General features: G+C 40.5%; 2 protein-coding genes across 9 annotated transcripts; one reads left to right on the top strand and one right to left on the bottom strand.

The window, feature by feature from the left end:
* The first annotated feature begins 1,402 nt into the window (after positions 1-1,402).
* LOC124009291 (mesoderm induction early response protein 1-like) lies at positions 1,403-15,581 on the top strand. 7 transcript variants are annotated; one of them, XM_046320934.1, is made up of 13 exons: positions 1,403-1,468; positions 2,370-2,394; positions 4,113-4,252; positions 4,604-4,804; positions 6,272-6,404; positions 6,726-6,787; positions 6,919-6,991; positions 7,132-7,283; positions 9,093-9,174; positions 9,421-9,512; positions 9,967-10,013; positions 13,492-13,622; positions 13,749-15,581. In XM_046320934.1, exons 1-13 carry the CDS (start codon positions 1,460-1,462, stop codon positions 14,102-14,104), a joined length of 1,503 nt encoding a protein of 500 aa, XP_046176890.1. In that variant the 5' UTR covers positions 1,403-1,459; the 3' UTR covers positions 14,105-15,581. The 7 variants fall into 7 exon arrangements, with proteins under 7 accessions (XP_046176890.1, XP_046176885.1, XP_046176889.1 ...); XM_046320929.1 differs by having other exon boundaries at positions 1,404-1,468; positions 9,886-10,013; XM_046320933.1 differs by having other exon boundaries at positions 1,404-1,468; positions 9,418-9,512.
* On the bottom strand, positions 15,399-26,442 carry LOC124009292 (UDP-N-acetylglucosamine/UDP-glucose/GDP-mannose transporter-like). Of its 2 annotated transcripts, none has more exons than XM_046320936.1 (13): positions 26,200-26,442; positions 21,960-21,993; positions 21,798-21,884; positions 21,336-21,403; positions 19,865-19,936; positions 19,695-19,763; positions 19,381-19,483; positions 18,937-19,029; positions 18,732-18,799; positions 16,896-16,974; positions 16,702-16,784; positions 16,468-16,520; positions 15,399-16,126 (listed from the first exon to the last, which is right to left on the bottom strand). In XM_046320936.1, exons 1-13 carry the CDS (start codon positions 26,247-26,249, stop codon positions 16,116-16,118), a joined length of 870 nt encoding a protein of 289 aa, XP_046176892.1. In that variant the 5' UTR covers positions 26,250-26,442; the 3' UTR covers positions 15,399-16,115. The 2 variants fall into 2 exon arrangements, with proteins under 2 accessions (XP_046176892.1, XP_046176891.1); XM_046320935.1 differs by lacking the exon at positions 26,200-26,442 and adding an exon at positions 25,192-25,423.
* Between the last annotated feature and the right edge of the window lie 207 nt (positions 26,443-26,649).

Below are 26,649 nucleotides of genomic sequence, written 5' to 3'. Positions count from 1 at the left end.
TCAGAAGCTTTGCCATCACACAGCCAGCCTGTCCACACGCTCTGTGGTGTCCATGCAGTCCTAAATCCAGCCGTCTAAATCCTGATAACAGCCTAACAAACCGCTCTGAGCCGTCTGCATGTTCCTAAAGCACATCGGTGCCGTGTTTCATATCACAGTGCAATAATAAAACTGGGGGGGGGCAAAAATGCAATTTTAGAATGTGTGTGTGGGGGGGGGCATTAAATGATGTCAAAAGAAGACTGTAGTGCCACTTTAACCAAACTGCTAACCTTATGTTGCCTGGCTACCCAAACTCCTTGCTCTGGCCAAAGGCTATGCCACGGCCGTGGACGTCAGTTTCTTCTCCTCAATGAGTCTGGACCTGAATACCTTCCCAATGATTTTAAAAATGGAAATCCATCCTAGACTGTCTGATTGAGCCCAGAAACTGATGGGTTGGGCCAGAGCTAGAACACACGTGGGTAAAGAAGCGTTTTGATCATTGAGCGCTGACACAATCGCTGATGACTGTTTTGTACAGCACCCCTCAAATGACTTCAATGATGTCAGTCAGACTGAAGTATGTAGCGAATGATAGAGCAGTAGAAGAATTCTGTTTTGAGTCTTCAGGCAAAACCTTATGCCTAACCCTAATCTTAAATTAACACAAAAAGCTAATTTTCCTTTCTATAATTTTTATGATTTTGCAATTTTGACTTTGTGGCTGTGTTATCTCGGGGAAACCAGACAATAATGGTTGAATTATAGCCAAAGATAATGGATATGCTGACAAGGTACGGTAGTCACTAGGCTACCTGCCGCCCATATAATATATAACCCCTCGTTGATGATCCCTTATTGTAATCTTTTTTGGAATATTTGAAAGAGAGGCTATGCTATCAGCCTAATTTCATGAATATGCATAGCCATCTTGAGACAACTCTGATATAGTGTTTTTTCTCAAAGTTGCCGGGATGTCACGTGTTCTACTTATATCAGTACACTCATAAAAACTTAAGCATTATGGAACTTCTATGGATAAAATAAACGTCACAGAGCAAATAAGACATTCATGCTGGCCAAATTCGAAACTCATTGACCTCCATACAGAAACTCCTTGCTTGGTGGGCGAAAGAACGGCACCTGCTGAAGGGAGACAGATTTTCCGTCAAATTGGGCTACTCCTGTCCTCTCCACTGATATAGTAGGGTTTTGATTAGATGGGTTACACTTTTCGTCAGATTTTCGTAGCAGGTTATTATAATTAACGAAGCCGGTTAGAATAATTAGGTTAGGTTAGGACAGGAAGAGGATTAGACTGAGCTAAAAATGCCCCCAAAATAACTTGGGACAACAATTTGACAAACGCTGTACCCTTTCTAGCCCTGACCGAGTTGTAGGGAAAATATGTGTATGGGCGGGGCAAGTCAATCCGGGAAATTGCTGACCCCCAATGTAACCCTAAAGGATTTCAAACATGGCGGAGGTAGGAAGGAAACTCCAATAAATATCCGGGATAATAAAAATGTTTTAATGTATTTTTATTTATAGAATTGATTCTGGCGGGTGCACTTCCCAAATGAGAAGCAAAAAATATGTCCTAAAAATACGGAGAAGAGATATACATTTTTAAATGTTAAACTTGTCGCGTTTCCATAAGTTGTATTTTTCAAACTTCAGTTTAGCGATGCTGGCTAGCTTCGTAGCTATGCTAAGCTATCTAGCTATAGTTGGCAGACTGCTAGCGTTAACGTTACCCACTCGAAAATATAGAATTTAATATTTAGAGTGCTATTGTATTTTTTTGACCTGGTGGTATTCTGCATATCGAAGATGAAGCTAGGTGGCTAACTATTTGAATAACTAAGTTAGCTCGCTAAAGTTAGCTGAGGCAGAGGCTAGCAAATAGCTAACGTTAGCTAGCTAATCATTCATACCTAAGTGTCTACATTGTGAGAACAACCCACTTGTTTCTCAAAAACGACTTTAGCCATCTCCTGAAATTGATAATATGACTTGTTTCAGTTATGGCCTGATCAATGTTCTCTCCGTGCTAGAACCAGCTAACGTTAGCTACAGTAATGTCTATTCTACCTTGGCGTTGGCCAACAAGGAGCCAGGCATAAGTTTCAGGCGCGCTTTTAGTTTGACTTCCACTTCCATCCACTACCCAGACTGATGATCAGTTCGCTGTATTGTAGGTAGTTCATATTCATGTTTTTGTTCAGGCCTAGGTTGCCTGGAGACGATCTTGACCTCATCCAGAAAACAGCATAATTCACTGACCGTATCTCTGAACCGTATAACAAAGTTACAGCTACATGTTTTGGCATCAACCGTAATGTGTGTCTGTATCTGGTTGTGATTAATTTTGTTTTGTGTTTTAGCCCTCCGTTGGGAGTACGAGCCCAGGTAAATATTGTTGTATTTATACAACCGAGAGAAAGGTGTATGCTCATTGATATGTTCATTTTAATCCCTCATTAAATCATTAACATGCGTGCTTCTACACCTGCATTGCTTGCTGTTTGGGGTTTTAGGCTGGGTTTCTGTACAGCACTTTGAGATATCAGCTGATGTAAGAAGGGCTTTATAAATACATTTGATTTGAAGTAAAATTGTGCTGAACACACCACGCTAACCACATTTCGATCTACCGTTTTTATGCGAGTAAAGTCATACCATATAAATAATAATCATGACAGCAGTGATGGATCATTGGGTCCCAAACTGGGGCGCACGAGGGGCTGCCAACAATACGGGTGTGAACAGCTTCCATTTTTTTTATTGGTCACATACACATATTTAGCAGATGTTATCGTGCGTGTAGCGAAATGCTTGTGTTCCTAGCTCCCAACAGTGCAGTAGTATCTAACAATACACATCTAAAAGCAAAAAAAAATGAAATTAAGAAATATATAAATATTTCGTTGAGCAATGTCGGCGTGTCATTGACTAGAATACAGTATATACATATGAAATGAGAAAAGCAGTATGTAAACATTATTAAAGTGACTAGTGTTCCGTTTTTAAAGTGGCCAGTGATTCCATGTCTATGTACATAGGGCAGCAGCCTCTAAGGTGCAGGGTTGAGTAACCAGGTGGAAGGCCATCAGACTGCTATTTAACAGTCTTGATGGCCTTGTGATAGAAGCTGTTTTTCAGTTTCTCAGTCCCAGCTTTGATGCACCTGTCATGGCCTTCTGGATGAGAGTGGGGTGAACAGGCTGTGGCTCAGGTGGTTGATGTTCTTTGTAATCGTTTTGGCCTTGCTGTGATGTCCGGTGCTGTAGGCGTCCTGGAGGGCAGGCAGTGTGCTCCCGATAATGCGTTGGGCAGACCACACCACCCTCTGGAAGGTCCTCCGGTTTGTGTCATGAACAGTGCTTGTGCCAATAGAAATAGATGTGGTGAGAGATGTTCCCCAATGCTGGAAGAGGGGCCTGATTGATGCAGTTTAGGAACCCCTGATAGAGACAGGGAGTTTCTGTACAATTTTAATAAATACCGACAGATAATTTTTTTCATTCGACATGGTAGGATCTTTTTGTGTCAGTAAAATGTATTTTGCGAGAATAGGTGGTGGAACCTTGGAGTCAAACGATGATATGGTGTGTGGTCCTCCCACTACGAATCGGGAAAGAAACCATACAGTTTATTAGGCTACAGATTAAATAAGTTATGAATTTCTCAGGCTGGTGAAAGTGCAAGGTGATGAGCTTGATGCTCCTTTCCAATAAATATCGAGGGTCTTATTCTGTTGACATGATCGACGCTTGACTGCCGTTTGATAATGAAAAATATTCTCGCTCTTAGCCATAACAATCTCATGTAGACTAGCATACCTGCACTGTATCGGCGAGCTGTTGACTAGAGTGCACATGCCAAGACCAGAGTAAGCACATAAAAATATACTTTTAGCAGATTTTTATCTGCAGAATGTCCATTTGGTGGAAATGCACCATTGGTGGGAAAATGTGCATATTTTCTTTATGCAACTTTTAAAATATTTGCCTGAAAATCTGTCACCAATTGGATGGAAACCTAGCTGATGTCATAATATTGTTTGTTATAAATCATGTAGCACTTTATCAAGTATCTCCTCAGTTTCCCGGTGTGTTTTTTCTTAGGAGGTTCAGCAGACGACTATGAGTTTGATCCTTCAGCAGATATGCTCGTTCACGACTTTGATGACGAACGCACACTGGAAGAGGAGGAGATGCTCGAGGGAGAGACCAACTTCAGCAATGAGATTGATGACCTTGCACGGGTGCGTCTCAACGTAATTTCTTCTTGTGGTTTGAAAGTTATCCAGGGTCCTATTCATTAGGCACTGATCAGAAGAAGATGGACTGAAACAGGGAGGGACTACCCAAACTTGTCCAATAAGAAACACTTTTTCTTTTACGTTGCAGAACGTTTTGCTACAGTGAATGCTCTAATGAATACAACCCTGGGAACAGTAACCTTTTAGTTATAGATATAGACTATTTGACCCCTATTATTGTAACGTTATACCAGTGATTTATGTCAGAAGGCAACACTCACATATTGATAATGTGAAGCCAGCTAGTCTGTATGTGCAACAAAAGTTGTTTTTGTTGTTCCATTTGTGCCATAGGAGGGAGAGATGCCCATTCATGAGTTGTTGAGTATGTACGGATACGGCGGTGGTTCACCTGCAGATGGAGAGGAAGAAGATGAGGAAGACCTAGAGGATGACGAGTTAGAGGATGATGAAGAAGAAGAGGAGGATGAGGAGGAAGAGGAGCTGGACAATGATGAAAGCAGCAGAAGCACTGGTGAGCTGAAGAGGAGTAAGGTGGGTGCCATAAATCTCCTGAAATAACAGGGAAAGCAATCAACATACTCCTAAAGAAGGAATGCTTGTTTGCACCTTATTGTACTAAGTTGAATGTTATAAATCAATACTACATATTCTGAAGCCAACGAAGTTTACATACTTAGTCAGAAATGTATACGACACTGAAAAAAAATAGAAACGCAACATGTAAAGTGTTAGTCCCATGTTTCATTGGCTGAAATAAAAGATCCCAGACATTTTCCATATGCACAAAAAATGTTGTGCACAATTTGTTTACTACTTTGTTAGTGAGCATTTTTCTTTTGCCAAGATAATCCATCGACCTGACGGGGGGGCACATCAAGAAGCTGATTAAACAGCATGATCATTACACAGGTTCACCTTGTGCTCAGGACAATAAAAGGCGACATTAAAATATGCAGTTTTGTCACAATACAATGCCACAGATGTCTCATGTTTTGAGGGAGTGTGTAATTAGCATGCTGACTGCAGGAATGTCCACCAGACTTGTTGCCAGAGCATTGAATGTTAATTTGACAACCATAGGCCACCTGCAACATCGTTTTAGAGAATTTGGCAGTACGTCCAACTGGCCTCAACGTTGTGAACAGAGTGGTGGTGGGTTTATGGTATGGGAAGACATAAGCTACGGACAACAAACACAATTGCATTTAATCGATGGAAATTTTAATGCGCAGTTACTGGTACGAGATTCTGAGGCCCATTGTCGTGCCATTCATCAGTCGCCACCACCTCATGTTTCAGCATGATAATGCATGGACCCATGTCGTAAGAATCTGTACACAATTCCAAGTAGCTGAAAATGTCCCAGTTCTTCCATGGCCTGTGTACTCGCCAGACATGTCACCCGTTAAGCATATTTGGGATGCTCTGGATTGACGTGTATGACAGCGTGTTCCAGTTCCCACCAATAGCCAGCAACTTTGTACAGCTATTGAAGAGTGAGACAACACTCCACAGGCCACAATCAACAGCCTGATCAACTCTATGCGAAGGACATGTCATGCTGCATGAGGCAAATGGTGGTCACCAAATACTGACTGGTTTTCTGATTCACACTTCTATCTTTTTTTACGGTATATGTGACCAACAGATGCATATCTGTATTCCCACTCATAAAATCCATATATTGGGGCCATGTGAATTTATTTCAAATGACTGGTTTCGTTATATGAACTGTAAGTCAGTCAAATCTTTGAAATGCGTTTATATTTCGGTTCAGTATAGTTACAAATCTGCTTATAGTATTTAAAATGCTGATCATACTTAAAACATGCACGCATGACTGCTAAATGGCATATATTATTATATAACAGATGCATCTAGGCAGCTTTGATGCTGATTCCAATGTTTCTATGAATGTTGTTTCACAGGGGCGTTTTTGACTGTAATGCACCATTGGTGACTAATCTGTGTGTAACTCCGTGATGTGTGTGTGTTCAGACCGAGAGGGTGAAGATCTCTTCGGGACTGGGGAACGAGAACCAGTTGTCCAACGAGGGTCACACGCGCTCCATCAAATCCCACTGCACGGCAGAGCTGATACGTGGATCACAGAAGCTCAAGGACTTTGAAAGTATGCACCTTCACTTCCGTCACGAGCGACGTTTTTTATTTTTTTGTTCTTGTGTTGGATAGTTTGTGAGATCTTGTTCTATGTGTTTTAACCCAGTGGTTCAAAATGAGAACTAATATGTCTCAGTAACCAGGTTTCCGTCCAACCTTTTTATGTGAGTAAAGTACATGTAGGATAATTATTTTTATCTGCAACGGGCCTTGGTGGGAAAAGGCGCATAGTGTTTATGCGGATTTTAGAATATTTGCGTGAAATTCTGTCGCCAATAATGATGGAAACCTAGCTAGTAAAAAATAGTCAAAATGCCAAATCTTGTTTCAGATAATGATGCAGAGGAAGAATCAGAAGATGAAGATTATGTCCCTTCTGATGATTGGAAAAAGGTAAATATATTGTTTTTTATTATTGTTTAATCATTCGTTAGATATGGTAGTTCTAGCCTTAAAGACATTTTATTCATTTGAAGCACACTTTCGATTCGTGAAACTAAACAATGTTTGTTTGACCTGGACAGGAAATCATGGTTGGTTCCATGTATCAGGCTGAAACGCCCTCTGGCCTTTGTAAATATAAAGACAATGAGAAAGGTAAGGCGTTATGTTTGCAATTACAATGCACTAATTAAGTTCAAGTGAAATATCTTCCAATCACAGAGGTAAATGGGAAGTAAAATGTATTTTTTTCCTTCTCTCTTTCTCCCCCTCTCTCTTTTGTTCACTCGTGCCAGTATATGAAAATGATGACCAGCTTTTATGGGACCCTGAGTTCCTTCCCGAGGGCAAGGTTCTGGAGTTTTTGACGGAGGCGTCAAAACGAACAGGAGAGGAGAAGGGAGTGGATGCCATCCCTGAGGGATCCCATATCAAAGACAATGAGCAGGTATGAAGACCACCACAGTCGAGCCGACTGGCACACCAAAGAAAAACGATTCGCAACGGAAAACTTTGTTTATTGGAAAAGTTTAAGCATTCACATTTCACTGTTCCAAAACCTTATGCCACCTACAGTTGAAGTCGGAAGTTTACATACTTAAGTTGGAGTCAATAAAACACATTTTTCAAACACTCCACACATTTCTTGTTAACAAACTATAGTTTTGGCAAGTCGTTTAGGACCTCTAATTATTGTGCATGACACAAGTAATTTTTCCAACAATTGTTTACATACAGATTATTTCATTTATAATTCACTGTATCACAATTCCAGTGGGTCAGAAGTTTACATAAACTAAGTTGACTGTGCCTTTTAAACAGCTTGGAAAATTCCAGAAAGCAAAGCCATGGCTTTAGATGCTTTGACATCATTTGGGTCAATTGGAGGTGTACCTGTGGATGTATTTCAAGGCTTAACTTCAAACTCAGTGCCTCTTTGTGTGACATCATGATCAAAATAAATCAGCCAAGACCTCAGAAAATAAAATTGTAGACCTCAACAAGTCTGGTTCATCCTTGGGAACAATTTCCAAACGCCTGAAGGTACCACGTTCATCTGTACAAACAATAGTACACAAGTATAAACACCATGGGACCACACAGCCGTCATTCCGCTCAGGAAGGAGACTTGCTCTGTGTCCTAGAGAAGAACGTTCTTTGGTGCGAAAAGTGCAAATCAATCCCTGCACAAAAACAAAGTACCTTGTGAAGATGCTGGAGGAAATAAGTACAACAGTTTCTATATCCACAGTAAAACGAGTTCTGTATTGACATAACCTGAAAGGCCTCTCGGCAAGGAAGAAGCCAAAACCGCCATAAAAAAGCCAGACTACGGTTTGCAACTGCACATGGGGACAAAGCTCGTACTTTTTGGAGAAATGTCCTCTGGTCTGATGAAACACAAATAGAACTGTTCGGCCATAATGACCATTATGTTTGGAGGAAAGGGGGGGGAGGCTTGCAAGCCGAAGAACATCATCCCAATCATGAAGCACAGGGGTGGCAGCATCATGATGTGGGGGTGCTTTGCTGCAGGAGGGACTGGTGCACTTCACAAAATAGATGGCATCATGATGAGGAAGGAAAATGATGTGGCTATATTGAAGCAACATCTCAAGACATCAGTTAAAGTTCAAGCTTGGTCGCAAATAGGTCTTCCAAATGGACAATGACCCCAAGCATACTTCCAAAGTTGTGGCAAAATGACTTAAGGACAACAAAGTCAAGGTATTGGAGTGGCCATCACAAAGCCCTGACCTCAATGCTATAGAAAATGTGCTGGCAGAATGGAAAAGGCTTGTGCGAGCAAGGAGGCCTACAAATCTGACTCAGTTACACCAGCTCTGTCAGGAGGAATGGGCCAAAATTCATCCAACTTATTGTGGGAAGCTTGTGGAAGTCTAGCCAAAACGTTTATCCCAAGTTAAACCATTTAAATGCAATGCTACCAAATACTAATCTGACCCACTGGGAATGTGATGAAATAAATAAAAGCTGAAATAAATCATTCTCTCTACTATTGTTCTGACATTTCACATTCTTAAAATAAAGTGGTGATCCTAACTGATCTAAAACAGGGAATTTTTTACTAGGTTTAAATGTATGGAATTGTGAAAAACTGAGTTTTTAAATGTATTTGGCTAAGGTGTATGTAAACTTCCGACTTCAACTGTACTAAACAAGCAACATCACCATAAAGACTTCAGTATGCACTATTGTCTGTAACCGTCTTCTTTACAATGTTGTCTTTCCACAGGCGCTTTATGAGTTGGTCAGGTGTGAATTTGACACCGAGGAAGCTTTAAGAAGACTAAAGTTTAATGTGAAGGCAGCTAGAGGTAAGACCAGCAGTGAAATTATTTGAACTTTCGCTTGATTTCAGTCAAATATCTGGCATATTTTCTCGTAATTATCTCACCAGGCATGTATGGCTTATTGAAGTATTTTGATGATAAAGGCTTTCCTTGGGTTACTTGTGTCTTGTTCATAGCATCCTACGCCTGGGACATTTTCATGGTTTTTATGATATTTTATTTGAACGCAGCAGTTGTCATGATGTTAACTCTTTCCCTCTGTCACAGAAGAGCTGTCTGTGTGGACAGAAGAAGAGTGTCGATATTTTGAGCAAGGACTAAAAGCTTATGGGAAAGACTTTAATTCCATACATTCCAACAAGGTAAACTATGTTTATCTTAGAGATATCCTATTATATTTGCTACAGTATTTGATTGAAAAGTATATTGACATTAAGAATAATACTAATCTTCATGTTGATTTGAGAGTTGCATATGTTTTTTTAAAGCAATCAGGGTTGGGCTCAATTCCATTTGAACCTCATTCAACTTTCGTGAGGAATCGAAAATCAGTTTATGAATTGAAAAGCTACTCCTACTTTTTAAAAGTTTTTTTTTTTCTTTTTCAATTCACAAATTGCATTTCGACTCATCCATCATAGACTTGACTGGGGAGTTGAAATTGAATTGAGTCCAACTCTGAAAGGCGATGGTAATAATGGCTATCTCGTTGTCTGCTGATATTACATTTTTCAGGTGAGAACTAGGTCAGTAGGAGAATGTGTGGCCTTTTATTACATGTGGAAGAAGTCTGAGCGTTATGATTTCTTTGCACAGCAAACCAGGCTGGGGAAAAGGAAATACAACCTTCACCCCGGTGTCACGTAAGTATTTTCACCAGACTAAGTACTTTTCAAATGCTTTCCCAAATGTTTTCAATATATCTGATTAGTCAACAAATTTGTTATGTTATACTATTCAATATATTATAGATTTTTACTTACCTGATTTGAGATGTATTTTAAACATATAACGAAAAGAGTATATGGGTCTTTCTATAAATAATGGGGCCAATGTGTGACATTAGGATCAACATTTTAAAACGGGTTGAAACAAAATGGAAAAATAGTTGTATGCAGTTCCACATGAATTTAAGAGCAATATATGCGAATTAGCCCATAACTCCACCTTTCCAACATAGGCCTAGGACTATACATCCTTTAAGCAGGGTTCATACAGACATTGGCAAGTCAAACTCAAGGACTTTCAGGGACTTCAATCACTTAATGGTAATTTAAGGACCTCAATGTTATACAATTGTACATACCGGTATAGGGCCTAATAGAGAACACCCCTCCCTCAAAAAGGCCATTACCACTTTAAGAATAATGGATTTTTTTAGGCATTGATATTCAAATGATTATTACATTCTAAAATATGTGAGAATAATATGGACTTGCCTGACTAAATGGATTGGATGCATGCGTGGCGATCTTCCTGTGGCCGACGCAGGCACACATAATAAACCATGAATAGCGGCAGCATTAATCTCACTTTCGCTGTTTTTATAATGAGACCAAAACCTAGCAACTTTTTGTAATAGAAGGATCTGTATGGAAGGCGAAGTTGAAGCCAGCGTTAGATGTTGTCGTCCTAATTATAACCTTACATGCTTTTAAACGCAACGGAGTAGTGCGAAACCTTTCAAGGAAAGTGGCGGGAAACAAATGAAAGCGTCCACAAAGACGGATCAAAAATGAAATCACAGATAAGGGAGCATGAGAACTTATCATTTATGACTTTTCAAGCACGAAATTGAGGAAATGTCTGATTTTCAAGGTAGGCCTATTCCAGTACTTGCATTTCTGAATTCAAGTAGACTACTTCAAGCGACTTGTATTGTTTAAAATTGCAGGTGTAACATGGAATCCAACATTTATTTGTCGTGTTATTTAATTACCAGATCATATTGTGAAGTAGGTCACTACTAGGCTGTCATTTGTCATTATATCCAGAATAATTTATAGGAATAGCGTTGGGTGTTGCGCAATAGTCTATCCTACACAATTGCACCCAGGAGACTTGGGTGTCCAATCCGAGGCACAAAAACAAAAAGGGAAAACATGACCTCATTACCTTCATACTTTCTCTGTTAAATACAACGAGACCCGGTTGTAAAATCAAGCAGACTACAACAGATGAACATCAATTTGCTAGGGATATTAAATCCAACGTGTATCCAGGCGCCACGGTCTTCACCGACATAACAAATGAGACAAATATTCTTGACATTCCTTGCGAACACCTTTTTTTCCAGCACTTGGGCTGTGTTGTTGCATTTTGCGTGCGCTATCACAACAACTGTTCGTCACTTGACTGTCATTCAGAAATGTTCACCCCGTAACATGAGACACAAAACGTTACGTAGTTACACTGGATTTCTGAGATCGCTATACAAAAAGCTGTCTGACAACTAGGTCCAGGGTTCTTACAGGGTTTAAGTTCAATGTCTAATTTAACCGATTGATGCTTAATATATTGTATAACAATAACTTGTACTGCCATAAATGCAAGGACAGAAAACTGTTTTGTCACACGATTTTGGTTTTAAATGAATTAGTTAATTGTGTTTAATATAGATGTTTCCCCTTTACAGTGCATGTTGTTACAGCCTGAACTCAAAATTGATTTTCTCGCATCTACACAAAGTACCCAATAATGACAAAGTGAAAACATGTTTTTAGGAATTTTTGCAAATGTATTGAAAATGAAATACAGATCTCATTTTCACACCCCTGAGTCAATGCTTAGTAGAAACACCTTTGGCAGCGAATACAGCTGTGAGTCTTTCTGGGTAAGTCCCTTGTTAAGAGCCTTGCACACCTAGATTGTTCAACATTTGCCCACTTATTCTTTTCAAAATTGTACAAGCTCCGTCAAATTGGTTGTTGATCATTGCTAGACTACAATTTTCAGGTCTTGCCATAGATTTTCAAGTAGACTGAAGTCAAAGCTGTATCTCTGTCACTCAAGAACATTTACTGTCTTCTTGGTAAGCAACTCCAGTGTAGATTTGGCCTTGTATTTTAGGTTATTGTCCTACTGAAATATGAATTCATCTCCCAGTGTCTGGTGGAAAGCAGACTGAACCAGATTTTCCTCTAGGAATGGAGCTAAGCCTGTGCTTAGCTCCATTCCGTTTGTTTTTTATCCTGAAAACCCCCCCAGTCCTTAATGATTACAAGCATAACTATAACATGATGCAGCCACCACTATGCTTGAAAATATGGAGAGTGATACTCAGTAATGTGTGTAATTGGATTTTTCCCAAATATAACACTTTGTATTCAGGACAAAAAATGAAATGCTTTGGCACATTTTTTTGCAGTATTACTTTAGTGCCTTGTCTGGATTATTTGTATTCTGTAAAGCAGGTGTATTCAACACTTTTTCAACAATGAAAAAATGCAGTGGAACTGGCTTCAAGGTCCAGAGTTGATTTAAGGCTGTACAGGCTTCCTTCTTTTCATTCTGTTATTTTAGGTTAGTATATCACAACAATTAAACTTTAACTGTTTCAATGTCACCATTGGCCTCATGGTGAAATCCCTGAGCAGTTTCCTTCCTCTCTGGCAACAGAGTTAGGAAGAAAGCCCGTATCTTTGTAGTGACACAGTGTATTGATACACCACCCCAAGTGTAATTAATAACTTCACCATGCTCGAAGGGATATTCATTGTCTGCTTTTTTTCCCATCTTTACCCATCTACCAATAGTTGCCCTTCTTAGCGAGGCATTGGAAAACCTCCCTGGTTTTTGTGGTGGAATCCGTTTGAAATTCACTGCTCTACAGAGGGACCTTACGATTAATTATCTGTATGTCTGGGGTAGTCATTCAAAAATCATGTTGATGCTCATTTTTACCCTTGAACTTATTTAGGCTTGCCACAACAAAGGGGTTGAGTACTTATTGAATCAAGACATTTCAGCTTATTTTTTATTTGTAAAAAAATTCTAAAAACACAATTCCACTTCGACATGGGGTATTGTGTTTAGGCCAGTGATGACAAAATCACAACAAAATGTGGAATAAGTTAAGGGGTGCAAAATCCTCACTGGTACCCTATTTTAGAGAAAGACCCATATTCAATTAAATGTAACTTGTCATGAATGGATGTTCCATGTCACTAATACATATTCAAAATGTGTGATAACCTTTGTTTTGTGAACCATACCTACTGTTGACACTGTTCTAGGGGTATTAATCAAATATCCTTTTTACACTATAATGCTGATATGTGCTATGCTGGTAGGCTGTAGTTGATGCTGATTGTGTGGTTGGTTGTCTACCCCATGTCTCAGGGACTACATGGACCGGCTGCTAGACGAGACGGAGAGTGTCACTTCCAGTCGGGCGGCCTCGCCCCCTCCCACCACCTCAAACAGTAGCACCAGCCACTCCGAGAGGGAGGACGGCAGCAGCAGCCAAAACGGTAAGGGAGAAATATACTTGGGGAACATGAAATGCTGTTAAAACGACGGAGAACATATGTGAATTCTTGTGAAGACCCTACATAATTCATGATGTCAGCAGCTCACTCTTATCCTTCCTCCAATAGGTGTAGTGAGTCAAAACTCTGGCTCTGGAGAAGGTTCTCAATCGTCCACGGTGGCGAATGAAGTCAAAGCAGAACCCGCCCAGTCCAACAGGCCCACTGACAACCACCCCTGTCTGGACACTTTCCCTGCTCCCACTGCCTCGGACAATGACTCCAACGACTGCGAGGCGGCGGCCGTTGTGCCCAGCCACAACAGGAACGGCTCCCTGGAGCTACACCGTGCCGACGGTCACTACGATGAAGACGCGCTCCTCTATGACAGGCCGGCCAAGAGGTGCCGGACGGAGGCGGAGTCACTGGAACAGGGGGAGCCGGAACCCTCCAGAACATCGACGACACTCCAGCAGGAGGACTGATGATAAATGACGATCCCTTCTCAGAGGTCAAAGGGCACAGAACCAAACCTTTAAAAACCATGGTCGTATTAATTAGTGCACACGGAAGCAAAACATTTAGCAACGAAAAACAAAAACTAGCGTTTCTTATTGGACAAGTTCAGGTAGTCAATCCCTGTTTCCTTCCATCTGTTTTCGTCCGTTTAGTGGCTAATGAATACGACCCGTACTAACCAACCAAACCCAGCTGGGCCACACCAGCAAACAGAGGGAGGGCAGCGGCCTGATTGTAAAGGGGCACAACATACAGCCCTGCCTCGTCCCCCATCCAGCAAAACCTCCAACGCTCCACACATCCAAAGTACCACAGTTCCTGAACTCCTACCTTCTATTACTTCCACCACATAATACTTCATACTGATTCTTCTACTCATTCTCCTTATTCCCTTTTTTGGAGAGACCGATCTCAAATTTGTACGCTCAATGCTTTTTTCCTATTTGTATTAGAATAAAAATCAGCTGTGATATTTTTTTACGTGAAATATATTTATATTTTTTAAACAGAAATGTATTATGATTGATGGGTATTTGCTGTCCTAGCCATTTGAAACCAGGAAATCAAAGGGGTTCTAGGTCTTCAACAGGGCAATAGATAAGCAGGCAGATTGGCGCTGTTGCAGGCACACTGTTGCACTTTCATCCTTTATTTTCTTTTTGTTGATATTGAGTGGTTAACGCAACACTGCTGAACGACATCATTGCTTATTTGAAACTTGATCCCCCATATGCCGTAACCATGGATATTTTTTAATTGCAAGAAATGAACCAATGGGAGTGTCTGTCCCGAGGTTTGTTTGTGTAAAGCGTCTGACATCAGTGATGTCCTGTGGAACGCATCATTTTTATTTTCTTAGGCTTTCATGTTTTGTTTTTGGATTTTTAGACAGTAAGTACACGTAAAGTTTGTATAGATTTGATGTTGTACAATTATACTTTTGATAACTGTCTAATCTGTCTGTTTTATGGTCTCTCCTTGTTGCTCCGAGCAGAGCTGTTCTAAAGTAGTCATTATTTCCCAGGCCCATTTTTTTCACAGCAAGAAGATGTTTGACAATGACTCCATGTTAATGAGAGATGTGCAGTGATGCTTTTTGAAACCGGAGACTGGTACCAGTAATGTTTCTTCTCACCTGCCATTACCTGCAAAGTTTCATGATGGCCTCTGTAAGCAAGCTCTTGTTACGAATTGTAATTGAAGAACTTGACTGTAATCTTCAAATGTGAAGGACCTCCATTTAGTTCCAGTGGAGGCTTCTTAATAAGACATTGTTTTGAGAACTTTATTTTGTTACAGTAAGTAGCCTTTGGTCTACATTCACAAATGGTAAAACAAAATTGTTGATTAAAGTGTTTTCCTGACAACATGAATTAAAGTGAAGTGTATACCAAGACTGGCTGTGACAACGGTGGCTATATTTAATAAATGTATTCAGACTGGTGACCTGTTATTTCATGATTTTACTGTGGCCTAACTGCAAAATAGGCACTTTAATGATACATTTATTTGAATTATGTGGGGGAGTTTTCATACATTTTTCATCAGCGTGACAGGAAATTACACATCAATATTTCACATATGCATGTAACCAACATGAAGTTTAAAATGTTGGACCTTACAATGTTGAACAAAGTAAAAAAAAAAAAGGAAAAGCGCTTTGCTTAGAAATTAGGTTCACAAAAATTTGAATAAACAGGTCGAGAATCAGAGGCACATTGCAATTTCCCAGAAGAGATAGCATTCATGCTAAACACTGTAGATGTTGGCTCAAGAGGAAAAAACATTTACAGTACTATTGAATTCCAGCCATAGTTACTGCATTTACTTGATTAGGCACAAATCTTCAATAACACTGATTGTCTTGCTGATGATGATGATTAAGAATATGTTGAAATAGTGACCAAAGGTAAATAAATGTTCGACATACATCTTACAAAGTTCTGCCCCAACCTTCCAGTGAGTGGCACCCCCATTTTAAGGTTTTTCTGTTGAAATGACAAAGAAACGTTTCAGAAATGTCCATAAAGTGAAATTATGAATATTACTATGGCCATATAAATAGAAATATATATATATATATAAATAGAATAGCATTAACTATGGACCAAATCTAGGATTTCAAGCACAGGCCTTTTTGCTATGCCAAGTATCAGCCAATGGGAAAGTTGAACAGCTGTTTTTAAATCGAACATACTTTACATAACAGTACCATTTGGAGAAGAAAATAAAACATCTGTCAAAAATGAACAACAATACCAAGTCCATTTGTTTTCACACACACGATTTCTGATCTAATTTTCCTGGCTAATCTTTTCGCTTTGCTTACTTGATTGTTCATCTGTGAATGTGATGTAGGAGTACACCAGACTGCCAGCAATGCTAGGGAGACAAAGAGAAGGATGCTCAAATTAAACTCTCATGGCATCTCTTCAGTCAATGACATAAGGGAAAAAAAACATCACACTTCACAGTATATGGGGCAGAGACCTGTCAGTAGCAAGAGTCGGAAGTAGAAAAGAGAAGGTCCGTACTTTCAGAATTAAGCCGAACGTTCATTTACCTGATGTTTAATCCAATGAAGTTGACCCAGGTGAAAATATAGTCTCCGCCAAAGACCATACCAAGATAAGTGACTAAAATATTCTGTGGAAAGAAGTAAAACAGCAGTCTATACTTTAGTCTCGACAGTGTAGAACTACGTAAATGCTGTAAGTGTAGTGTTGTAGTGATACAGAAACAACAGTGATGGCTTACTTTAATACAGCCCACTATGGTGGTGGTCAATGCAGAGTTATGCTGAGTGCAAAGCACAATGGAGTACATTAAAACAAAGCTGCCAAAACAGAACAAAAGACGCTATGAATTAATAATCCGTATATAATAATGATCTTTGTTAAACATGTTAAACTTATTTCATTCTGAAGCAATGTTGACACTAATTGCAGTTGAAAATGTTGTAAGGCTTCTAAAAAAAAAATATATATATATATATTATTTTTTTAAACTCTTCTATGACTACCGACTTGTCCAACAATTATTCTTATAACAAGAATTACAACGCACAATATTAAAACTATTGTACAATGAATCACTCGTCCCAGACCATTATCGCAGTGAAATCGTATACCAGGTATACAGTGCATTCGGAAAGTACTCAGACCCGTTGACTTTTTCCACATGCTGTTACATTACAGCCTTATTCTCAAGCGACACACAATGCCCCACAAAGCGAAAAACTCAGGTGCTGATCATCCTTGATCCTACAGCTTGATTGGAGTCCATGTGTGGTACAGTCAATTGATTGGACATGATTTGGAAAGGCACACACACCTGTCTATATAAGGTCCCCCAGTTGACAGTCCACGTCAGAGCAAAAACCAAGCCATGAGGTCAAAGGAATTGTCTGTAGAGCTCCGTGACAGGATAATGTCAAGGCACAGATCTGGGGGAAGGGTACCAAAACATTTCTGCAGCATTGAAGGTCCCCCAAGAACAGTGGTCTCCCATCATTCTTACATGAAAGAAGTTTGGAACCACCAAGACTCTTCCTTTCGCTGGCCGCCCGGCTAAACTGAGCAATCAGGGGAGAAGGGCCTTGGTCAGGGAGGTAACCAAGAACCTGATGGTCACTCTGACAGAGCTCTAGAGTTCCTCTGTGGAGATGGGAGAACCTTCCAGAAGGACAACCATCTCTGTAGCACTCCACCAATCAGGCCTTGATGGTAGAGTGCCCAGACGGAAACTATTCCTCAGTAAAAAGGTACGACAGCCCGCTTGGAGTTTGCCAAAAGGTACCTAAAGGACTCTTAGACCATGAGAAACATGATTCTCTGGTCTGATGAAGCCAAGATCGAACTCTTTGGCCTGAAAGCCAAGCGTCACATCTGGAAACCTGGCATCATCCCTATGGTGAAGCATGGGGGTGGCAGCATTATGCTGTGGGGATGTTTTTCAGCGGCAGGGACTGGGGGACTAGTAAGGATTGAAGGAAAGATGAACGGAGCAAAGTACAGCGAGATCCTTGATGAAAACCTGCTCCAGAGCACTCAGGACCTCTAACTACAGCAAAGGTTCACCTTCCAACAGGACAACGACCCTAAACACACAGCCAAGACAACGCAGGAGTGGCTTTGGGACAAGTCTCGGAATGTCCTTGAGTGATCCAGCCAGAGCCCAGACTTGAACCCAATCGAATATCTCTGGAGAGATCTGAAAACTGCTGTGCAGCGACGCTCCCCATCCAACCAGACAGAGCTTGAGAGGATCTACAGAGGAGAATGGGAGAAACCCTCTAAATACAGGTGTACCAAGATTTTAGCGTCATACCCAAGAAGACTCAAGGCCGTAATTCCTGCCAAAGGGGCCTCAAGAAAGTAAATGGCCTGAATGCTGTGATGTGGTATTTTTGGAACTTTTTAAAAACATTTGCAAAAAATGTCTAAAAAAACTGTTTTTGCTTTGTTATTATGGGGTATTGAAGGAAAAAACTATTTCAGCAATTTTTAAACAAGGCTGTAATGTAACAAAATGTGGGAAAAGTCAAGGGTTCTGAATACTTTCCAAATGTTATGAAAATATCAATACCCTCACCCCATAACACAGGAAAGCACAAACTGGAACAAAAACAGCATGTCCGACCACCCTTCAAACTCCAATGCCTTGGATAGAAACAGGAGAAACACCACAAACGTGGGGTCAGTTAAAAGGGTAACAACAATAGCCAGTAGATGTTTTTCACAGCACATTAGTTACACACAAACATGGTATGCAACGCACACGAACAACAGCCTCTTACCATTTGTAGATCCCCGGCGAAATGTGCATATGCCACTGTAGGGATGATCATAAATAAAGCGTTGTAATAGAGCAGCCCATATTTGCCAAGCTCCTATGAACACATACATACAAGTGGGAAAAAAACAAACATTAACACAACACACAATGGCAATACTTCAATGGAGAGACCCAAAGGGGCTGAGGGTATCAAATTGACACGGAATGAGTTGTCCAAGTCTGTTGTTATATCAATATGTGTGTGGACACACCGGACCACATTGTTTATAGATATACTGTACAGAAGTCATGAAGTGTCTCAATCGGGTGTACACAACATAAAACATGGGTACCTGTACTGTAAATATACAGTGGGGTGGCCTCTCCCCATCTTTTATTATGCTCTAATACAAATACAGAGGAACAAGTCAAGTATTCACAACAACAACAACTGTTGGCCACTTACCTTGGAGTCAAGTTTCTGCTTCACATAGGCCCCATTGGCTGCAGTCAGAACATTGTTGAGCATTATGAAAACATAGCCTTGAAGATCAAAGGCCAAATCCGTGCTGTAACAGATTTGAACCAAATTTAACCAAAGTTTTTTTGTTGTTCATTCCTTTCATGTATTTTCACACTAAATGGGGACAATTCCCTTTTCAACAGTTTAACTACATACTAGAGACTTTGCAATGGTAAACTGAACCTGCCGGGTTGAGACGCGCTTAAAGCAATCTGGCCTCGGCACCCTAAGAGCAAGCAAGCAAGTCAAATTCTTACCTCGCAGCTACAAAGGCTCCAAAGATCATGGCAAACACGGTTGCCTTGATAGGCCCAGAGAATGTCTTTCTGTGGGGAATGAAACATGTTATTCACCCAATGAAAAAAATCAAATGCAATCTTATTTTGAAATGTCTAATATTGGTTTCTAATATTTGAAGAGAACTTACTTCAGTAGGATTCCCTCGGCCAACATGGTTAACAAAATAGAGAATCTTCTTAAAACTGTAAACATGGGTAAACTGGAAGAGGATAAAGGATACATGCAATCATACCACTGTGTTCTTTATGAGTGATTCCTCATGAAACCAGGACAACATTAAAAATTCCACGATTACAATTGTCACCAAATTAAATCCATAGAATGGTCCATCGGAGGAAGTACTGTTGATATATTTGACAATTGTATCTAACGGCATACTTCAGAAATAATTGATCTACGTTGGTATATTTATGACATTTTGGCCTCCTTTAAGTGTATAGGTGCTACAAAGCAAACATTGACACCTGCTCTGTAATATGGCATATCAAAGTTCCAGAGCTACTTTCAGAGTTATGATCCAATTTGTTAGCATTACCCACAGAGTGAATGTGAAAATGGATTCAAAATGTTCACCCTCTGCTGGTGATTAGCAAGAGGTGCAATGATACAAGTAAAAGGAGAGCTGTGATTGCCTACTATGCCAATGTCTGTGTATAAAATGGGCCATAACAATAAAACTCGCTGAGATCCCACTCTGGAACTTTGATATTCCCATAGAGTATATTCTGTTCAGCAATATATTGAAAAATATGCCAAATCCAAAATGTTTTTTAAAATTTTTTATATTCATGTTTATTTTTTAATATTCATAAATTAATAATGTACAAAAAGAAAAATGCTATTGAAATAAAAAAAAACTACTCATACCACAGAGCAATTGGTAAAGCTTCATATGAACCAATTTCTGCTTTGTAGCATCTACAAATGAAACATTATGGAGTCTTAAAGGAGGCCTGGGTAAGGCCAAAATGTTATTAATGAAATTCGGCATACAGTATTTATTACTTCTCAATTATGCTTTTAGATACAAATGTCAACAATCTTTCCTACAAAGGACAATTTCAGTTTTTATACCTCTTTTCTCCCCAATTGGTAGTTACAGTCTTGTCCCATCGCTGCAACTCCCGTATGGACTCGGGAGAGGCGAAGGTCGAGAGCCGTACATCCTCCAAAAAAACAACCCAACCAAGCCGCACTGCTTCTTGACACAATGCCCCTCCCAATGTGTTAACACCGGACCGTGTCAGCGTGCACTGCGCGTGGCCCGCCACAAGTCGCTAGTGCCCGATGACATCTCGCCGCCAAACCCTCCCATGGGTCTCCCATGGGTCTCCCGGTTGCGGTCGGCTGCGACAGAGTCTGGACCCAAACCCAGAATCTCTAGTGGCATAACTACCACTGCGATGGAGTGCCTTAGACCACTGCACCACTAGGGAGGCATACAAAGGACTATTCTACGGGTTACATTTATCAAAAATCCCCTAAATCATGGCCTTCTTTGTCCTGATTTAGTGAGGAATCACTCTTTATTTTTATGATATGAAGCATAAATGGTGAATATTCCATATCAGGGTCAATGAAGAAGAAAGACGTCATACTTGAGTCGCTTGGTTCCTAGAAGTCCTGATACCTGATTCCCAACATACAGAAGCGGTAGGGGAAACATCTGCAAAGACAGAATAAAAGTCTACTGTAGACACAGTAGTTCATCATGTTGAAACAGGCACACGGTTTCCATTGTCTGATGCAAGACTCTGTGTACAATCTACTCCCGAGAGAAGCCTTTGTTGATCTACTTCTGAGAGGGTCTATGGTGAGGAAAACAAAATACAGCTTGGAGCTATGTCCCGCCCACTTGACATTTTCACCAATGACTGTTTTGGACATTAGGTTGTATGTAAAGTCAAAGCAACGGAAGGGCCATTTAAACTGTAAAATTGAGCTCCCTTCAGCTTGAATGATGGGTTATATGGTGCATCTGGAAATGTAAGCAACAAAATGTATATGTACAATAGATTGTAATAGTATGCTGCTGATATAGAAAGGAATCGTCGTATCACCTTGTTTGGGATGCTCCTGTCCAAACCTGGAAACGTGATGACACCTATTGCCTTTGCAGCTCCTAGTACTAGTACAGTAGCCAGCATCTGGGGGAAAAAATGTTATGTAATAAACCTTTTATAATCAACTCAATTGATGCAACTCATGAAGCGCATACTTACTTGACCGATCCCAACACATGTTGATGAGGGGAATCTGCAAACAAAAATGATTAAAATGTGACTTCAGCAAATGCATACAGTATGACAAAGTAGGCTCCTATCATAACTATTATGGCCAGTATCAGAGGAAATTCCCATAGACTAATAGTACCATGTAGGAATAAAGGCAGTTCTTTGGCAATAAAACATTACAGCTATTTTATTCAGGGTAAAATAATAATCACAATGACAAGTTTGACATTCAAAGCAGTCAGTGTTTCTCTACATAAATCTGTGGTCAGCAAAAATCTTTCGATAATGTTTAATACTGTGAAAGTAAAGTACCAGTCAAAAGTTTGGACACCTACTCATTCAAGGGTTTTTATTTATTTGTACTGTTTTCTACATTGTAGAATAATAGTGAAGACAACAAAACTATGAAATAACACATTGAATCATGTAGTAACCTAAAAAAAAGTTAAAATATATTTATATTTGAGATTCTTCAAAGTAGCCACCCTTTGCCTTGATGACAGCTTTGCACACTCTTGGCATTCTCTCAACCGGCTTCACCTGGAATGTTTTTCCAACCATCTTGGAGTTTCCAAATATGATGAGCACTTGTTGGCTGCTTTTCCTTCACTCTGCAGTCCAACTCATTCCAAACCATCGCAATTAGGTTGAGGTCGGGTGATTCTGGAGGCCACGCCATATGCTGCAGCACTCAATCGCTCTTCTTCTTAGACAAATAGCCCTTACACAGCCTGGAGGTGTGCTGGGTCATTGTCCTGTTGAAAAACAAATGGCGTATCGCTGCAGAATTCTGTGGTAGTCGTGCTGGTTAAGTGTGCCGTGAATTCTAAATAAATCACAGACAGGATCACCAGAAAAGGACTATCACAACTCCTCCTCCATGTTTTATGGTGGGAACCACACATGTGGCGATCCGTTCACCTACTCTTGTCTCACAAAGACATGGAGGTTGGAACCAAAAATCTAATCAATGAACCAGACTCATCAGCCCAAAGGACAGATTTCCACCGGTCTAATGTCCATTGCTCGTGTTTCTTGGCCCAAGCAAGTCCTCTTATTCGTGTCCTTTAGTAGTGGTTTCTTTGCAGCAATTCTACCATGAAGGCCTGATTCACAGTCTCCTCTGAACAGTTGATGTTGAGATGTGTCTGTTACTTGAACTCTGAAGCATTTATTTGGGCTGCAATTTCTGAGGCTGGTAACTCTACTGAACTTATCTTGTGCAGCAAAGGTCACTCTGGGGCTTCCTTTCCTGTGGTGGTCCTCATGAGAGTCAGTTTCATCATAGAGCTTTATGTTTTTTGCGACTGCACTTGAAGAAACTTTCAAAGTCCTTGAAATGTTCCAGATTGACTGACCTTCATTCATTTTTTTTACCTTTATTTAACCAGGTAGGCTAGTTGAGAACAAGTTCTCATTTGCAACTGCGACCTGGCCAAAATAAAGCATAGCAGTGTGAACAGACAACACAGAGTTACACATGGAGTAAACAATTAACAAGTCAATAACACAGTAGAAAAAAAATGGGCAGTCTATATACAATGTGTGCAAAAGGCATGAGGAGGTAGGCGAATAATACAATTTTGCAGATTAACACTGGAGTGATAAATGATCAGCTGGTAATGTACAGGTAGAGATAATGGTGTGCAAAAGAGCAGAAAAGTAAATAAATAAATAAAAAACAGTATAAAAACAGTATGGGGATGAGGTAGGTGAAAATGGGTGGGCTATTTACCAATAGACTATGTACAGCTGCAGCGATCGGTTAGCTGATGTTTGAAGTTGGTGAGGGAGACAAAAGTCTCCAAATTCAGCGATTTTTGCAGTTCGTTTCAGTCACAGGCAGCAGAGTACTGGAACGAAAGGCGGCCAAATGAGGTGTTGGCTTTAGGGATGATCAGTGAGATACACCTGCTGGAGCGCGTGCTACGGATGGGTGTTGCCATCGTGACCAGTGAACTGAGAAGGCGGAGCTTTACCTAGCATGGACTTGTAGATGACCTGGAGCCAGTGGGTCTGGCGACGAATATGTAGTGAGGGCCAGCCGACTAGACCATACAAGTCGCAGTGGTGGGTGGTATAAGGTGCTTTAGTGACAAAACGGATGGCACTGTGATAGACTGCATCCAGTTTGCTGAGTAGAGTGTTGGAAGCCATTTTGTAGATGACATCGCCGAAGTCGAGGATCGGTAGGATAGTCAGTTTTACTAGGGTAAGCTTGGCGGCGTGAGTGAAGGAGGCTTTGTTGCGGAATAGAAAGCAGACTCTTGATTTGATTTTCGATTGGAGATGTTTGATGTAAGTCTGGAAGGAGAGTTTGCAGTCTAGCCAGACACCTAGGTACTTATAGGTGTCCACATATTCAAGGTCGGAACCATCCAGGGTGGTGATGCTAGTCGGGCATGCGGGTGCAGGCAGCGATCGGTTGAAAAGCATGCATTTGGTTTTACTCTCGTTTAAGAGCAGTTGGAGGCCACGGAAGGAGTGCTGTATGGCATTGAAGCTCGTTTGGAGGTTAGATAGCACAGTGTCCAATGACGGGCCAAAAGTATATAGAATGGTGTCGTCTGCGTAGAGGTGGATCAGGGAATCGCCCGCAGCAAGAGCAACAAAGCAATTAAAGTAATGGACTGTTGTTTCTCTTTGCTTATTTGAGCTTTTCTTGGCATAATATGGACTTGGTCTTTCACCAAATAGGGCTATCTTCTGTATACCACCCATACCTCGTCACAACACAACTGATTGGCTCAAATGCATTAAGGAAAGAAATTCCACAAATTAAACTTTTAACAAGGCACCCCTGTTAATTGAAATGTATTCCAGGAGACCACCTCATGAAGCTGGTTGAGAGAATGCCAAGAGTGTGCAAAGCTGTCATCAAGGTGGCTACTATGAAGAATCTCAAATATAAAATAAATGTTGATTCGTTTAACACTTTTTTGGTTACAACATGATTCCATATGTGTTATTTCATAGTTTTGTTGTATTCTATTATCTACAATGTAGACGGAAAAAAAGGAAGAAAAAACCTGGAATGAGGTGTGTCCAAACTTTTGACTGCATGTGTAAAACAGCTTTATGCCACACAACATTCATTCAACTACATTGATGTTGGTACCCCTGAGACCGAGTAAGCAAACAACCCCACTCTGTTTTTTAGCACTGTCATTAGTGTCCAAAGTCCAACCAACTGCCCATGCATAGACTACTGTAGGCATACCTGTAACTGGTGAGGACGCTTTTGTTCACAACAACGATTAAAAACGAGCTCAGACCGTAAAATCCGGCAGCGAAAAGCTTCAGGAACACGGCTGACCTCCCGCTCGTCATCCCTTTACTGTCATTCTTGGATACTGAGCTTTTATCCGAGGTTTTCCCTTCAATTTGCACATGTTGACGTTTCCGAACTTCCGCCATAATTCACTAAATACTACGTCATGACGATGTCAGAGGGGTTGTCTTCCAATGCGTAGGTGATACACATTGGGCTCGTTTGAGTGGTAAAGGCGAGAGCAACCGACAGTAGACGAAAGTCGAGTGAAGTCGACTCTGCGACAGCTAAAAGTCGGACACTGCAGTTGCTTTCAAACAACAAAGGCTAAGATCAGCATGACAGTGTTAACATAGCTGCTATTGTTTATAAAAGTTTGTCTGAATAAATGTCAAAATACACTCAAACGGGAAACAATGTGTGTACAGTTATTTGGTTAGAGGTCTCAAATATCACTTTTGATTTGTATTCCCTGTAGCTTTATATTTGAGCAAAATTGGTTCCCGTTTCAGTCACGTATTTAGACATTCACATTGATCAAACAAAAACACCCTAATAATTGGTTGACAAATAGGGCCTCCCACAATGCAGGCGATGGCTGCACTGTGCAGCGACTTCATCAAAAACTGCATGAGCTTTGATCACATTTTTGTAAAGTTCATGCAGTTGACATGTAGTCGCAAGTCAGAACATTTTTTATAACCATGATGCAACAGTTTGAAAGGCGTTGACCAACAATGGTCAATGACTTGACAAAAGTAATCCACTGAAGCATGTCCATTGCTACAATGTAGGATGCAAAAGTGTCATGACAGAATGTACCCAATGTACCCAAATGGTTCTCAACTCCAAAATGTACATCACATCAATGGAGTTGAGCGGAGATAACTGTGGGAGGACATTGAGTAGCTGTTAGTCGATACTTGTAATTGTAAATTCTAAACCGTTTACGTGTACCTGCTTGTCCTCTGTAGCTGCATGCCTTTCTGTTTGCTGAAATCCACCATTTTTATAAAACTTTCCTTTAATACAACAACTGACTGTTTTGTTGAATCGACTGACAGTGACTCAATGTAATCACAGAGGTCCACTCCACCCGCCCAGTCTTCGCAACCCAACTCTACCTAGATGTGCAAATTGTGGAGTTTAAACCTAGATAGCCAGAATGTAGATTAATACAGTAGGCTCGTTTGAGTGGTAAGGCGAAAGCAACCGACTGGAGACGGAAGTCGAGGAGTGAAGTCGTTGGACGTGCATCGACAACAGCCGAAAGTCCCGACACTGTAATGGTTTTCCAACAGCAAGTCTCAGATCAACATGGCAGTGTCAAAATGGCTGCTATTGTTAATAAATGTTTGTCTGTATAAATAATACACATTTCTACACCCCCCCATATCATACATACTG

Source organism: Oncorhynchus gorbuscha, linkage group LG22 (assembly GCF_021184085.1).
Source record: "Oncorhynchus gorbuscha isolate QuinsamMale2020 ecotype Even-year linkage group LG22, OgorEven_v1.0, whole genome shotgun sequence".
Taxonomy (NCBI): Eukaryota; Metazoa; Chordata; class Actinopteri; order Salmoniformes; family Salmonidae; genus Oncorhynchus; species Oncorhynchus gorbuscha.
This window is presented reverse-complemented; position numbering and strand designations above follow the sequence as displayed.